Source organism: Chionomys nivalis, chromosome 2 (genome assembly GCF_950005125.1).
Source record: "Chionomys nivalis chromosome 2, mChiNiv1.1, whole genome shotgun sequence".
In the NCBI taxonomy this organism is placed as follows: Eukaryota; Metazoa; Chordata; class Mammalia; order Rodentia; family Cricetidae; genus Chionomys; species Chionomys nivalis.
The window spans coordinates 108,659,786-108,675,497 of NC_080087.1; the positions used below are offsets into that span (position 1 = coordinate 108,659,786).

Below are 15,712 nucleotides of genomic sequence, written 5' to 3' on the forward strand. Positions count from 1 at the left end.
ATCACTAAACGGTGGGAAATGATGACAAATGTAATTTAAAAACTTAATTGAGGGGCTGGAGAGATGGCTCAGTGGTTAGGAGCACTGACTGCTCTTCTAGAGGACCTGAGTTCAATTCCCAGCACTGTCATGGTAGTTCATAACTGTCTCTAACTCCAGTTCCAGAGGAACCGGCACCCTCACACAGACATGCAGACAAAACACCAATACACATAAGAATAAATAAATCCTTTTTTAAAAAAACTAATTAAAGGCCAAGGATGAAGCTCAGATGGTAAAATGCTTGCCTAGTCAATAATCCTTGCATCAGGTAGGTGGAGGCAGAAGGATCAGAGTTTAAGGTCATCCTCAGCTAGTGGTAAGTTTGAGGACAGCCTGGAGTACATGAGTGTTTGCCTCAAAAACAGGATCGAGTCAGAAGACAAGTCTCAGCAGTTAAGAGCACTGACTGCTCTTCTAGGGGACCCAAGTTTGATTCCCAGCTCCCTTGGGCAGCTGAAAACTGTAACTCCAGCTCCAGGGCTCTGATACCTTCTTCTGATCTCTGTGGACAGTGCAAGCTCATGGCGCACAGATTTACATATAAGCAAATGCTCATATACATAAAATTAAAATAAATAAAAATCTCAAAACCAATTTTTTAAAAAAGAACTTAGGTAGATTATTTTACTTGCAATTCTAGAATCAGGATAGCGCCTCAGATAGAGTGAATGTTTCAGGGAGCCGACCTGGGAAACACTAAGCCAAAGGCCTTCAGAACCTTTCCACCACACTCTTCACAGAGTTTGTGTGGGTTCACGTAGTCAAAGGGACCACTTCAGAAATTAAAGTGGACAGCCGGGCAGTGGTGGCGCATGCCTTTAATCCTAGCACTCGGGAGGCAGAGACAGGCAGATCTCTGTGAGTTCGAGGCCAGCCTGGTCTACAAGAGCTAGCTCCAGGACAGGCTCCAAAGTTACAGAGAAACTCTGTCTCTAAAAACAAAACAAAAAGCAAAACGAAAGAAAGAAAGAAAAGAAATTAAAGTTGGCATACTCAGACACACACAAACATCCCCTAGTTAAGCTATACAAGCAAGAATAAACCCATCTTGCTAACATGCGTCAGCTGGGGGCTAGAAATCTGTCAGATTGGCTTTGTTTGATGTTTTCTCAAGTTCATTTAGTGTCTGACCTCCTAGGTAACAGCTGGAATTCCTAATCTCCTTCTTCATTTGTTCTAATGCAAAGTCACATACCCTTGCAGCTTCCAGAAAATTCTACAATACCCTTAGGAGAAGATGCACTTGGGAAAAGCAAATAACCATTTTCGGTACTGCTATGAGAACAGCCATAGCCTTTCACATGTCCTAAAATGGGCCCAAAAAGCCACAGGGCACCTAGAATGTATTTTGAAACCCTTTGTTTGCTATTAAGGGTAGATAAACATTCTGGCTAATGGCCCAAGCCTTTCTTATTGATGCATGCCACTGATTTCCATGACGTGACAGAGCCCTGGTGTGTGAAATCTACAGTGAACAAACATGATGAGCATGTTCCCGTGACAGCCCAGCTCAGGTCAGATGTGACCTGGGGTCTGCAGCTTTCTATCCTCCTTGAGGTGGTTTAAATGAAAATGGTCCCTGTAGGCTCATAGAGAGCAGCACTATTTAAAAGCATTCAAATAGGTGGCCTTGTGGGGTGGGGGAAGCTTGTCACTGGGGGTGGGCTTTGAGGTTTCAGATGCTCAAGCCGGCCCAGTGTCTCTCTCTTTCCCCGACACCTGCTAATCCAGATGTAGAACTCTCAGCTCCTTCTCCAGCACCGTGCCTGTGTAAGCCAGCCCCAATTAAAGGTTTTCTTTTATAAGAGTTGTCATGGTCATGATCATTATGCATCTAGACAACAATAAAGCACTAAGACACTCCCCCTAGACAATATGCATAATAACCGGGTTGTCAGCTCTGAATGTCCCCTGTCCTTAAGGCTCTGCTAATGTCGATTGTGATATCCTCCCTGGTAAGCCCACGGTCAAACAGCCCAGCCCATCACTCTGGAGCTGCTTCCCTTCTTTGCCATCATTATCTCACCTGTTGTGCATTTACTATATCTCCCCGGACCGCCAGGAGCATGCTCAGGGCAGGATCAATGATGTACATTTATTGTTTCTCCCGACTACTCTCTCCCCGACTCCCAGGAGCATGAGCGGCGCAGGGCCAATCAATGCTCTTCTTACTCTCTGCTGTCTCTGCAGCACCCAGATCGTGTCTGGTGTAGCGGAGGCTCTCAGTATGCATCCGCGGGAGAATAGGCTAGCTTTGCTATCTATTTTATCCGTGTGCTTTATTTCCATTCACGTAGTGAAAGTTCACTCAAGGAACAGCAAACACAGAACTAGCTCCCTTTTGAGGAGCTCGTACCCCGACTCTTCGACGTATGTATAAAGGAAAAAACAACTTTTTTCCTTAAGGCATCCATCCACACAGCACTTGTGTTACCAAACTGCGCGGGGCGGGCCGGCGGGCCGGCCGGCCGGCGGGGGTGGGGGGAGGGGGCTATCTTCCTACCCAGCTGGTAAGTATGATTCAACGCCGGCACTTAGCAGCACTTAGCAGAGCTGACAAATCCCTCAAGTTAAGGGCTTAGTCCCACAAGACTATCTCTACTACAGACACCCTCAGCTCCTGGACTGCTTGGCTACAGACCGGAGGCTCGTCCATTTGGTTTTGCGTGCTCTCTAGAACGGCTCCTAGAACTAGCATTACTCGGTTAATGGCTATTGCCTTGGATCTCGGCAGCAGTGCAGCAAGACACAGACGGAGAAGTGCAAAGGCTGTGGGGGCAGGGACAGGAAAATTCCCTGCGCTCTGGGGCAACCTGGCAGCTCTCCAAACCCGCTCCCTCTGCGCTTTCAGCACAGGCTTCATTGTGCAATACACGGGATTGATTGCATTATTGTTGATCAGTAATCCACCCAACCCTTCAGCCCCTTTCTCTGCCCTGTCCTCTAATCTCAAAGTTGGTCGCAGCTTCCCTCCTTAGAAACTTTTCAAAAGTTACCCCCTTTAGCGTAAGCTACAAAAAAGAAAAGAAAAGAAAAGAAAAGAAAAGAAAAGAAAAGAAAAAAAAAGTCGAACAGCTTGTTACAAAAAAGGAACAGTTTTGCCCTCTCATCCATCCCTCTGGAGATTCTAGGCATCTGTGGAAGCTCTGGACAGAAAGTGAGGACAAAGACACATATATTTCAAATTCTGTATTATACTCTTACAACACATAATCTGTTACTTGCCTTAGGATATTAAGGTTAGAGAAGTGTGCTTCTATGTAGCACGTGATGAGGGCCTGGGGAAGAATCAGAGATCCAGGAGTCTGCTTTCAGTCAACCACCATCGGCTAATGAAGCAATTCAGCCCCTGAACTCAGGGTTTCCCAACCACCACCAAGGAGGGAGGGGTATGTTTGCTCTGTTGAGGGCGGACCAGGGAGTGCTGGCTGTGAAAAGCAGGCCACCCAGGGAGAGGGTGCTCTTTGCATCCCAGATCAGGCTCGCCCAGACCTTGTCACGCACATGGCACATGCATACTTTGGCTTGCCAAAGCTTGCCTTCACCTTGGCACCCTAATGCGATGGGGCTCAGGAAAGCAGATTAAGGGGCCATCCCAAGAGCAAGCCTGGTCCCAGGAACCTAGCCAAGATGAAAGTTAGTTGTCCAAGGCATACAAAGAATCCACTGAGTCCAGGCTGGGGAGAGGCATTCATCCTCGGGGTTTTATTATTATTTTTACCCCGAATGAAGAGAGACGAAGGGAGGGTGCCCGCATCCTGGCTCTGTCTGCATAGCAGTGAGACTCCATCCCCAGGAACACAAAGTGCTGTTCTGTGCTTCCCAAGAAGCCTAACGAGGTTCTTTTCACAACAGAAAAACTCTGGAGAAACAAAGGCTTTACGTAAGCTGGTGTGGAGTGTGAGAAGCAAGGGGAACTGGAACGGTAAACTCAGAGTCTTCATGTCGGACACATTCTATTGAGAGACCCATGGCCTGGGCCCTTCAGAGCAGAGTCCTGATCCTATTCCAGACAGGCCCAAAGGGACAGATGTTGAAGGCAGGAAGAGGGGAGGAGAGGAAGGCAGCTGGGAGCTGTCATAGCAAAGCATCACCAGAAGGGTCGCCTTGCAAGTTCTTCTCACAGTAGAGACTTGACTTTACTGTTTCTAAGACCGGTCTGCACGTGTGCATGCATGTGAGTGTGGGTGTGAGGGTGTGGGTGTGTACATGCATGCTCACAGACACAGGAGTGCGCAGGTGTTTCTGTACTAGGCACTAGAAGAGGGAATCTGGCAGGTCTGTTATTCATAAGTTAGAACACTAAAGAATTGCTGCCCAGGAGGCACACACAGGCCCGCCGTGGGAGGGAGGTGGTACAAGACTCCCCACACTTCTGAGTGTACAGGGAAGTGTCAGCTTTCACGTAGGGATTTCTGAAGAACAAACAACTCAGACGTGGGGCACTCACCAGTGGAATAAAGGGATGGACCCTAGGAGGGAACCCATCTCTGTAGATAGTGAGCAGATTGCCTCCCCCGCCCCTGCCCCGGCAAGGCAAGTGAAGGACACCTGGCATTTGGAGTAGGGCAAAGATCTGAATGGGGCAGTTTCCTGCCAGGTCCTGTGTGTGTCTGGAAAGGTTGGCATGGAGAGAAAATCCCTTCCCAGGTGCTCATTCTTCCAGATCCTTCAGATACCCATAGGCCATGGATAAAAGACCCCGGACCTCCAGGATGCCAGAGGACATAAGAACAATTTGAGACTTAAAAAATCTGAATCCCGAACGCAAAAATGGTAGACTCAAATTGATTCATTGCCCTAGTTTTATCTCTGCTGCCATGATAAAATACACTGGCAAAAAGAAGTTATGGAGAAGGGCTCACGTCAACTCACAAGTCCATCATTACAGAGACAAATACACATGCACGCACGCACACACGCACACACAACTACACACATACTTTTCTTCCAGGTAATGTTTCCTCCTTATCAGACACAAGACCCAAGCTAGAAATCCTGTTCTCCAGCAACATGAAACCTGTGTGGCTTTCCAAGAGATAACCTTCTCACCTGAAACAGGGATAAAGAAATCCATACACCTAGCTGTCACTCAGTGAAAACTTCCCTTTTACTGATACCATGCGCCTGGTCTTAGTTAAAGGACTGTCTTTGAGATCTGAACACGTCTTTGTGAAGTTGCCTTAGCTTCAGACTCACCTTTAAATAACATTACACATATAAAAGACCTTTCCCACATATAGATCCTTTAGCAGATATATAAAATCATATCCATATAAAATAATACTTATCTGTAAAACTATAGTTCAATACACTTATATTTTATAGACATATCATTATAAACTCATATATGGCTTTTATATTTATAAGCACTGGAGTTGTGCAATGAGTAACTCCAATACCACTGCTGTTCAGAGAGTTTCAGGTCCCACCCTGGAAAAGAGGGCAAGGGTGCAGGCATGGCCTAGGTAGTATTTGGCACTTTATGGATGGGGAGTAAAGGGAGGAAAAGAAATCTTTGAACTGACTCACCCTCCTAAGATCTTTCCACCTGCAACACCCTTGCCTGACCGTTCCAAGAAGCCTCGCCTCATGGTTTAAGATTTGATTTATGTATGTGTACTTGCCTACCCATATCTCTGTGCACTGCTTGTATGCCTATTGCCCTTAGAGGCCAGAGGGGGGCATCATATCTTCTAGGACTGGTGAACAGCTGTATGGGTTTGGGGAATTACACCCAGGTCCTTTAGAAGTGCACATAGTCATGTCTCTCACCCCTATCCCTCATTTTGATACAACTGAATCTCTAGCCTTGTAGAAAGAAAATTATTTCACTTTGTCTAAAAAGTCATCTCCACTCGTAAAACTGTCAATTTAGGACAAAATATGTCCCAGTTACAAGGTCTGCTGAACCTTGAAAGTGGCCAGAGCGATAGATAGCAGAGCACAGCTTATCCCTAACCAAACTATGCACCGTGATACCAGAGCTGCAATGTCCTCGCCAAGAATGTGATGATCATAACTCTCAAGACAGTTTTTCTTGCAAGTAATTGGAACACACTTTAAATGGCCTGAACCAACTTTACTATTCCACAATGTTTTAGAGGTATGTGTTCTAGCAAAAGGAAATGAGCGGTATAGATTTCAGAAGAGGAAACGGTGTGCGTGTCACTGTATACCTAATACCTTTTTAAAACTAATCAGAGATTAGGAATGTGGGACTACATATGACACACATGCAAAAAAACAAAGCCATCTTTTATCAATGGCCACCTCAAAATAGCAAAGGAAAATCACCCGTTTATACCATAATTTCTCCCAAGCCGACAAAATACCTTGGAATAAATTGTGATAAAAAAGATATGCAGATAAAATAAGTTAACAAATTTTTATCAACAGATGTAAAAGAAGATCTGAAACAGCAAAAAAAAAAAAAGCAGACTAATTCGGAATAGGATTAACTCAAAGAAAAATCCTACTAATGTTTCTCAAACGAGAAAAGAAGACATTTCACATGATGTTAGAAGAGTCTTAGCAGGTTTTTGTTTGGTTGGTTAGTTGACTGGTTGTTTTTTAGAGGCAAACAAAACCCTATTAAAATGTAAGGAGGAAAGTGCATTCTGGAGCTCAGTAAGAAAATTCAGAAAAAATGGAAGTACAGCTGGGAGTGTATCTCCTAGACACTAACTTACAATGAAGCTGCTTAATCAGGAGAGGATCTGACCACGGGTGGATAAATCAGCCAGTGGGACAAGAATGAGAATTGAGCAGCAGATGCCAGGAATTCAGAGAATTAAATACAACAGATGAGCATTTCAGTTTAGAGGCCAAATAACGGAGCTAACAGCAAATGACATGAAGGCTGCCCTCTGAGGAGACACATACATCCTTTAAAAATCTCTTGCCAGAAATTAAAATTAAGTTGTTAACAGTGGAGGAATTAAACGCTTAACGGTAGCATGGGGAAAATGTGTGTACGCGTTTGGCTGGGAAAGGAATTAACAAGCTGAATAAAGATTATCAAAGGTAAATTTCTTAGATTTGATTACTCCAAAGGGAAAATTACAAATGGGAAAAGATGAAGAGCTATTAGTGGTGGAATACCTGCAGAACATACAAAACTGCTAAATGGTAGTATGCCAAATCCTCAAGAAGCTCATAGGATCTCATTAAATATCCCTGTCTTGGTATAGAATATGAATATGTAACTCACTAAAGAAGATACGCAAATGATAATATGCCCACGAAAACCAGTGAAAACGGAAGCAAGCACTGTGTGAGACGTTCTGCCCAGAAAAGCCAACAGACTTTAAAACTAGACAACATCAAGACTTGGAGATGATAGGAGAAAACCCAAACTCCCATGATCTCTTTATGCTAGTGTGAAGATTTGAAATTAATGTCTCAAACACGTTAAAAATGAAGAGGCATATATACCGCGAGGGCCACGCATCTTAGTCCCTAGAACACTGGCCTCTGGGGAGAAGCCCAGTGTATGGGAACATGAGTGTCAGGAAAGCACTTAAAGAGTACTTAGCACAGTCTTGTTCTTAAAAAGCACAAGTTAGGAAATCTCTATCCACACGGCTGATTAAACAGAATTGTAATGTCACCAAAATAAAAACTTTTAAGCAATCATTTAAATGGGAAATGTCAGGAGGTGCCTGCAATAATGTCTAGGACTTACTAGAAAATAAAAAAGGGAAACTAAGGAGCATGATGCCAGCCCTGACGCTGGGTTCTATGCTAGTTTCAGGCACAGTGATTGACGGTAGACATGTGGAAGACTTGAGCATCACTGCTAAGACTGTCCCCATATGGAATGACTCAGGATCGCAGCAAGGAAATCTTCGTCTCATTGTGGTTTTCGCTATTACTTTTTCAGAACAGTAATAAGAAAGGCAGCTAAGAAATGATAGATGACTATGTATGTTCATCAGTAAGAACAGACTTATAGAATCTTCAGATCCATATAAAAGATGAAGTGATTCAGTGAGCCAGAAATTCTAATTTCAGTGACTGTAAATGAGAAGATTCAGTTGAACAGAGAATTGCTTTTTCTCGGTGTCCAGAGTCTAATTAGGTAGGGTTCCTATTGCTGTGTTAAAATGCCATGAGCAAAAGCAACTTGAGGAAGAAAGAGTTTATTTTGCCTTACACCTATGAGTTCATCACTAAGGGAAGACAGGGTAGAAGCCTGAAGACAGGAACTAAAGCAGACACCATGGAGGAGCACTGCTTACTGTCCTGCTCCTCATAGCTTGCTCAGCCTGTTTCTTGTATACTCCAGGAGCGGCACTCACAATGAACTGGTCCCTCTGAAATCAATCACTACTTAAGAAAATGCACCAAAGACTTGCCTACAAGCGCATCTTAAGAAGGCATGTTCTCAATTGAGAGTTCCTTTTCCCAACTGATCCTAGCTTATGTCAAGTGGATATAAAACTAGCGAGCACAGCAGGGTTTCTGGAGATAAAGCTCAGGGCCTCACACATACCAAGCAAGTACTCATGAGGAAGCTGTAGCCCAGTAATCTAGCTCATTCTTCATGAAGGAGAGATAATATACATCAGGCAGCGGCTTTCCCTGATGGCAGCTGAGTCCACCAATGAAGACTATGCTGGGCATTACAAGTCTGGGGAACTCCATCGCTAAATAAGTGTATTAACAACCAAACGGATGCTTGGCTGAAGAGATCCTGCACTGTGACAGGTGTCTGAGACTTCAGAGGCCATTTCTAGGGCACTTTTGAAAAACCAAGGGCAAAATACACACTTCCCCGTGTAGTAGAGAGGTTCTCCACTCATTCTTTGAAAGTCATAGTGTCTGTGAATCTCAAAAGAGCCCTGGGAACATAAGAAACCGGAGTGGATTATTGAGCCTCTTTGCGGTGGTGGCAAATATTCCCATTAAAGACCATTGACGGGAACAAAAAGCACTAGGCGGCAATCAAGCTAGAGGAAGCTTAAAATCTTTAGCCCAGGACAGAGTCGTGCGATGTTTCATCGGGCAATTTACAAACAGCTATGAAGAAATGGGCATGACCCCAAGGATCCCAAAAGTAGGAGAGAGCGAGTTTCAAAAAAAGCTTGTGCTTCTGGAACCAGTCTCAGAGCAAAATGGATGCAGTTTCTGCAGATTCCCAGACTCTCCTCAAGAAGGACATGCTGCTCCACTCCTGAGGGGAGGATCCTTAGTGAGTGTGCGTGTGTGTGCACATACACATCCAAACACACACAGAGTGAACTAACCCTTCCCCCAGTGGATGTATCCGCACCACAGCTCCTTCATTTATGGCTCAGAGAGCGTTGTGAAAGGGGCCTCAAAGATGGCAAGAAGAGAATGACTTCCAGAAAGTCTGCTGTGCAACAGTCTGTTCTGCAAAAATGAAACCGGAACAACGGCAATATCAATGGACATACAGATGTGGAAGGGGGGCGATTTCACAGAGTCCCACCCCTAAACAAAGAGCCTCACAAATGACTGCTGGGAGAGGGAGGGTTCACCTATGTTGGAGAACATAGAGTACGAGGTGGATTTGATCAAATCATATTGTATGCATTTATGAGATTATATATATATATGATATATATATATAATCAAAAATAGCATTAAAATCTACAAGTGTTAGATGATGGCTATCACTTACTGGAAGGTGAAAACGCAAGGTGAAGAACCTTATGTCCAGACTGATTCTGGATCTTATTTTTAAAAAATAATTCTGAAGGTTTATAACTACATGTACTATTTGTGAAGTAATAAGAAACATACAAAAATCTTAGGAGCATTAAAAACAAAAGAGGTCGAGTACAGGAATGAGCAAAATGAAACTTAGTTTCTTATTGTGTTTCTCACTCTGTTTCCAAAAACAATGCAGGTTGGTAATTATGTACAAGAATGTCAGTGGTGCACACGCAAATCAAGAGGCAATATTTATAAGTCGTATGACTGTAAGTGGTCAAAAGAGTCAGTTGGCACAACAGGAAAGAAAATGAGGAATGAAAATAACAGCCCACAGCTCAGCAAGGAATAACATCATTGTCCACAGACCTGGCCTCTCGGTAATCAGGCTTCCTTAGGCCACCAACCAGCTCCCAAATCATGGCATGGAAACTTTTTGCTAGGAATGTTCAGTTTTATTTTAACTTGTATTTTATCTGTTTCTTTATCTACATTTTGCCTCACGTTTTTTACCTTTTTTTCTTTCTGTATATCTTACTTTTCTACTATCTCCACTGCTGACTGGTAGGTACCTGACTTCTGGATCCAGGCATACGCCTGTCTTTCTCCTCTTGTTCTTTTCCCTTCTCTCTTCTCTCGCCTAGATTTCTCCTATTTCTCCTCTCCACCTACCAACCCTCCCTATCCTATCCTCCACTGCCTAACTATTGGCTACCCAGCATTTTATTAGACTAGTCAGGTGCCTTAGGCAAGCAAGGTGAAAGAACTGTAACATATCTTTACATAATTAAACAAATGCAGCATAAACAAATGTGACACATTCTTACATTGTTAACAAAGGCAGCAGAAACAAAGGTAACAGAGCTTCACACAGTTAAAGTAATATCCTGCAGCATGAACAAAAACAACACATCTTTGCCTAGTTGAAATAATATTCCACAACACCTTTCTTCATGGGCTAAAGGAGAGATAGCATACCTTGGTAATTGGCTTTCCCTGGTGGCAGTTGATCCCACCAACGAAGACAATATTGGGCATCAGAGGTCTGGGGACCTCCAACATAAAGTCAGTGCGTAACAGCCAAATGGACACTTGACTGAAGAGGTCGGTCGCAGTCACTGGGGTCTGCAGAACTTCAGAAGCAATATCTGTAGCAGTTTTGAAGAAACTGGGACAAAATATATGCTCCCCCAAATAGGAGAGATGGTTCCGCACTCTCTCCATAAAATTCATGTTGCCTGTGAGTTTCAAGAGACCTCTGGGAACATAAGAAGGAGGACTGGGGCACTGGGCACCCTCTTCAAGATAGTGACAAAATATTCCTCTGCCGAAGACCACGGACGGGAGCGACAAGTACTTGGCAACAGTCAAGCCGCACATATCGAAAGGATCCAGAAGGACAGCATCAAAAGAACTCTGCTTCAAGTACTCCACTAACTTCTTGTCCTTAAACAAATCCCTACAGTGGGAAAACACTAAATCAAAGAAACCTTCGGCTGGACTCTTAAGTAGAAGAGTAATTCCCTCTGGCTGATCTTTCCATTGAGCCTTAAGAAAAACCTTGAACTCCCGGTTAAAATCCTCCAGAGTGTGAGAAATTGTGTACGTCTTCATTGTAAAATTCAGGGATTTTCCAAGTTGCCAACTCACCTCTGGCATGACTACTACCACTTCATGTCCATTGTGGATGATCTTCTCCACAACCGACTGCATGGTGAACCAGTGGCTCCCGTCCATGGGCACCACCAGCAGCCTGCCTGCCTGGGCAAAGCCAGAGGCCAGCAGCAGACACACACACAGAGGAAGGGAGGCTGGGAAACCTGCAGGAGCCATGGGAGAAGCTCAGCCTGAGACAATCCAGCTGCTGAGAATCTGAGCTCTTCTGATGAAGGAGGAAGTGTGACTGAGTTAAATCTGCTCCCTCAGTTGGGCGTGTACTAACACCATGAAGAAACAACAATCCCTGACAATGATTTACTTGAAGAACAGTATTAAGTGGTCAAATATTATGTATTATGAGGCACACTTGATTGTTTTCCAGATAAGATCTTTTTCTTGGGCAGAATCAAGCAATGTGAGTTTAGAAAGAGTTACAAAGAAATATACCTAACCCCAAGGAGACCAAAAGTTTTCAGCAAAGGAAGCAAGTTTCAAAGAATCTTGCATTTCTAGACTACGTCTCAAAGTAAAACCAGACTGTGTTTCCAAGGGATTTGCTGCCTGCTGCTGGGTCAAAGCCTAGGGGGAGGGTGCTTAGCCTGGTTCTGCTCACAGACAGTGGTTAGAAACAACTCTGCCAGATGAGTCTTGGCACTTGGCACATGTGCAGTAGAATTTTTTTTTTTTTCGAGACAGGGTTTCTCTGTGGTTTTGGAGCCTGTCCTGGAACTAGCTCTTGTAGACCAGGCTGGTCCACTACCCAGCACTGTGTGTTTTCTGAATTGCTAACATAAGGGTGACAAGCATCTGCACAGACCACTCAGGGACTAAAAGGCAGGTGACCACCATTCCTGTTACAATGTCCCCCTGGATGCATCCGATGCTGTAGACAGCCCCAAATTCTCTGGAGAGGCTGGGAGCTAGGTCATGCTCCTTGTCAGTTACCTGGGACCTTCTCCACAGATCCATGGATTTGTCTATGGTGTCACTGCTGCACCTACGGGCTTGTTTCCCCCTTGTGGTTACAGAATGCTGCTGTCACCCACACCTCATGCAGGTTTTTCTCCTAGGAATTGGTTTCAAATCCTTTCCCTGTACATCCAGGATTAAGAGAGCTCAGGCATAAGGAAACTGTGATGTTCACTGTTGAGAAGCATCAGGCCGCTCTACACGGGGCTGTATCACTTTATCTTATCACCAGGCCTCTATTAGTCTCCACATAGACTCTCAAGCTATTTTTCCTTCTTGCTGCTTCGGTTTGTGTTTTGTTTTGATTTTTGTCTTCATGAAGGCATGGGTAGCATCTTGTAGTTCCTACTTTCCTCTCTGTAACCATGCCCACATCCTGCCTGATCTCTCCAAGACAAGAAAGCAAGGTTTAACTTTAAAAGGCCTAACACGGGAGTCTCTAATCTTCAGAAACAACCTCGTCTCTCTTTCTCATGAATGAACTGAAAATCTCTCATTCACCAAGCACACCCCAGTGTGTGATAAAAATGCTACCCACTATCACCTTTGCCTTTTAGCACAGAGTCCAACTGGAATAGCTGCTCGACCTAGAGAGACATTTGTTGATCTGAATAGACTTTGGGTCTGATTAATTTTGGTACAAGAGGTACTTTTTAAAATTTACTTGCAAGTACATTTAAATAATAAAGTTCATTTAATTTTTTTAAAAACAGGTATATCACAAATTATTTTATGTATTTATTTGATTTTTGAAAATTATTATTTATGTGTATGTGTGTTTTGCCTCCATGTATGTATGTGGAACATGTGTGCAGTATCCATGGAAACCAGAACAGCTCCCTGGACCCAGAGTTAACGTGACAAGCTGTGATGTGGGTGCTGGGAATTAAGCCTGGGTCTCCTAAAAAGCTGCCTATATTCTAACTACTGAGTCATATCTCCAGCACCACAAATTATTTTAAATAATCATAAGGATGAGAAACTTTGTGGATATTTTGCTTATTTTAATATTCAGCATATTTTTAATTCTCATAAAAGTTTTGAAAACTTTATTGTCTAATGGAATGCATATTTTATTTGATAAAGTACTATATTCATTTCATACAAATAAATTCATATGTATATCTTGATACTTTATCCTATTTTTGTTTTAAAGATAAGTAACATCTTTTGAAACACTGAATATGCCAGTTAAGAATTAAAACACACAGGTCTACATTGTAAAACACATACAGAGAAAGCAACAAAGTGTTTGACCATAATTAACATGAATACTATTTTAAACAGCTTATAGCAGCAGCATATTCCAGGCTTATCGTACAGGCTGTCTTAGGGTTTTTGCTGGTGTGATAGAACCTCATGAACAAAAGCATCCTGGAGAGAAAAGGCTTTATTTCAGCTTTCCATTCCCAGGTCACACTACCTCACTGAGGGAAGGCAGAGTAGGAACTCCAGGCAGGAACCTAGGGGCAGGAACTGAATGGCAAAAGCCCTGTATGAATGCTGTTTACTGCCTTGCTCCTCATGACTTGCTCAGCCTACTTTCTGATGCAATTCAGAACCACCTGACTAGGGCTAGCCCTGCCTCCATGGCCTGGGTCTTCCCACATCAATCACTAATTAAGAAAATGCATCACAGTCTTGCATACAGCCAAATTTAGGAAAGTAGCTTCTCAATTGCAGTTCCCTCTTTTCAGATAATGTATGGTAGGAAGTAGACACAACTAATCAGAATAGAGATCCACAGCCCAAAAGGGAAAATAAATGGTATAATAATAAAGGGATCTTTAGCATGTTACATGGGTACATGATAAATATTCCAAATTAATAAAGAATTGATAATATGGCCATATAGAACATAAAATAACAAATGTATACTTCAATTACCAATAACTACCTCAAAACCAATATAAACTAGCCTGTATACCATAGCTTTCAAATAACAAAAACCTAGAAATACATTTTAATGATGAAGATAAAATTTGTGCATAATGTTCAATTTTAAGTGTAAAATTTTGTTAATGGAATAAAATATGTAAAATAGGGCGTTTTTTGCTGACTAAGAAAACAATATTAAATTGTTTTCCACCAAAATGAAGTTCAATCCCTTTGTGACTTCTGACCATATAAAGAACCCCAAACATATTCATGCACCTTCTCAAGTTCCAAGGAAGATCATGTCGTCCCCCCTTTCCAAAGAGCTGAGACAGAAGTACAATGTTCAGTCTATGCCCATTCGAGAGGATGATGAAGTTCAGGTTGTCCGAGGACAGTACAAAGCCCAGCCGGTAGGCAAAGTGGTCAAAGTGCACAGGAAGAATTACGTCACCTACACTGAACGAGTGCAGCTAGGAAAGGCTAATGGCACAACTGTCCATGTGGACATCCACCCCAGCAAGGTGGGTATCATCAGGATAAAGCTGAACAAAGATAGCAAGATGATCCTGGAAAAAAAAGCCAAGACTCGGATATTAGAAGAGGAGAAGGGAAAATACACAGAAGAAACAATTGAGAAGACGCAGGAGAAGGGGTATCTCATACAGTTTTCATTAAAAACTGCATAAGAAAAAATAGAAAACAATATCAAACAATATCAAAAACATGCCAGTATTTCTCCATTTAATGAAAAGAGTTAATGCAATATGCACACAGCCCTCGTGTGTGTTTGATTTGTAGAGTTCAACAATAACAGTTTTCAAGGGTTTATTTTAATTTGAGTACCATGTGACATATGGGTGTGTGCAGGTGTGTGAAGGTGCCCAGAGGGCAACATCAGGAGTTAGGTTCCTAGAGCAGAAGCTCGAGGTGGTTGTAAGCAGCCCAGCATGGCTGCCAGGAACGAACCCTGGGTCCTCTGCAAAAGAAGCACCAGCTTTCACTGCCGAGCTGTCTCTCCAGCCTCGGCAACACAATTTTTAAGTTTTAAGGGAGAATATATTAAGGGAATCCCCAACACAATTTGGAAATTAGTAAGCGTGGGATCTATACCTGCCCCAGACACAATCAATGGAAACACAGAGTTGTCTATGAGTGTGGCGAACCTGAAAGGCTGGAAGCAGACAGAAGCAAGCATGGAAGAGTAAGACCTGATAGAGACATGTTGAATAACTGTCAATGAAGTGTGAAGTCCTTCCTCAAATAGAGTTAGTAAATAGCAGTTGTCATTCAATAGCAACTAAATTTACACACCTATACCATGTACGGTCAAGTTGTCAGAAAAATATTGTCAGCCTTAGAGGAATTAAAAATGCTCACATATGAGATGTTGTAAACTCTCTGATATTTTAGTGTTGGAAACAGCCATATATGATAACATTTAGATAGTTTTTTAAAGAAAAAGTTAACATTTAAAATGAGGGGA

General features: G+C 42.9%; 2 protein-coding genes across 6 annotated transcripts in view; one reads left to right on the forward strand and one right to left on the reverse strand.

Moving 5' to 3' along the window:
• Positions 1–15,712, reverse strand: part of LOC130865255 (UDP-glucuronosyltransferase 1-6) — a 101,143-nt gene that overhangs the window by 48,717 nt on the left and 36,714 nt on the right. The window contains exon 1 of one of the 5 annotated variants that reach the window (XM_057756220.1): positions 10,702–11,595. The exons of 2 other annotated variants lie outside the window; for them this stretch is intronic. In XM_057756220.1, the coding sequence (XP_057612203.1) occupies positions 10,702–11,556 (855 nt within the window). In that variant the 5' untranslated portion in view covers positions 11,557–11,595. Of the gene's footprint in view, positions 1–2,068; positions 2,143–3,267; positions 3,366–10,701; positions 11,596–15,712 lie in introns of those variants that run through there. 2 more of the 5 variants (XM_057756213.1, XM_057756204.1) reach the window with 2 other exon arrangements.
• Positions 14,445–14,915, forward strand: LOC130862599 (60S ribosomal protein L26-like). The gene has a single exon (XM_057752314.1). The coding sequence runs from the start codon at positions 14,445–14,447 to the stop codon at positions 14,913–14,915; it is 471 nt and encodes a 156-aa protein (XP_057608297.1).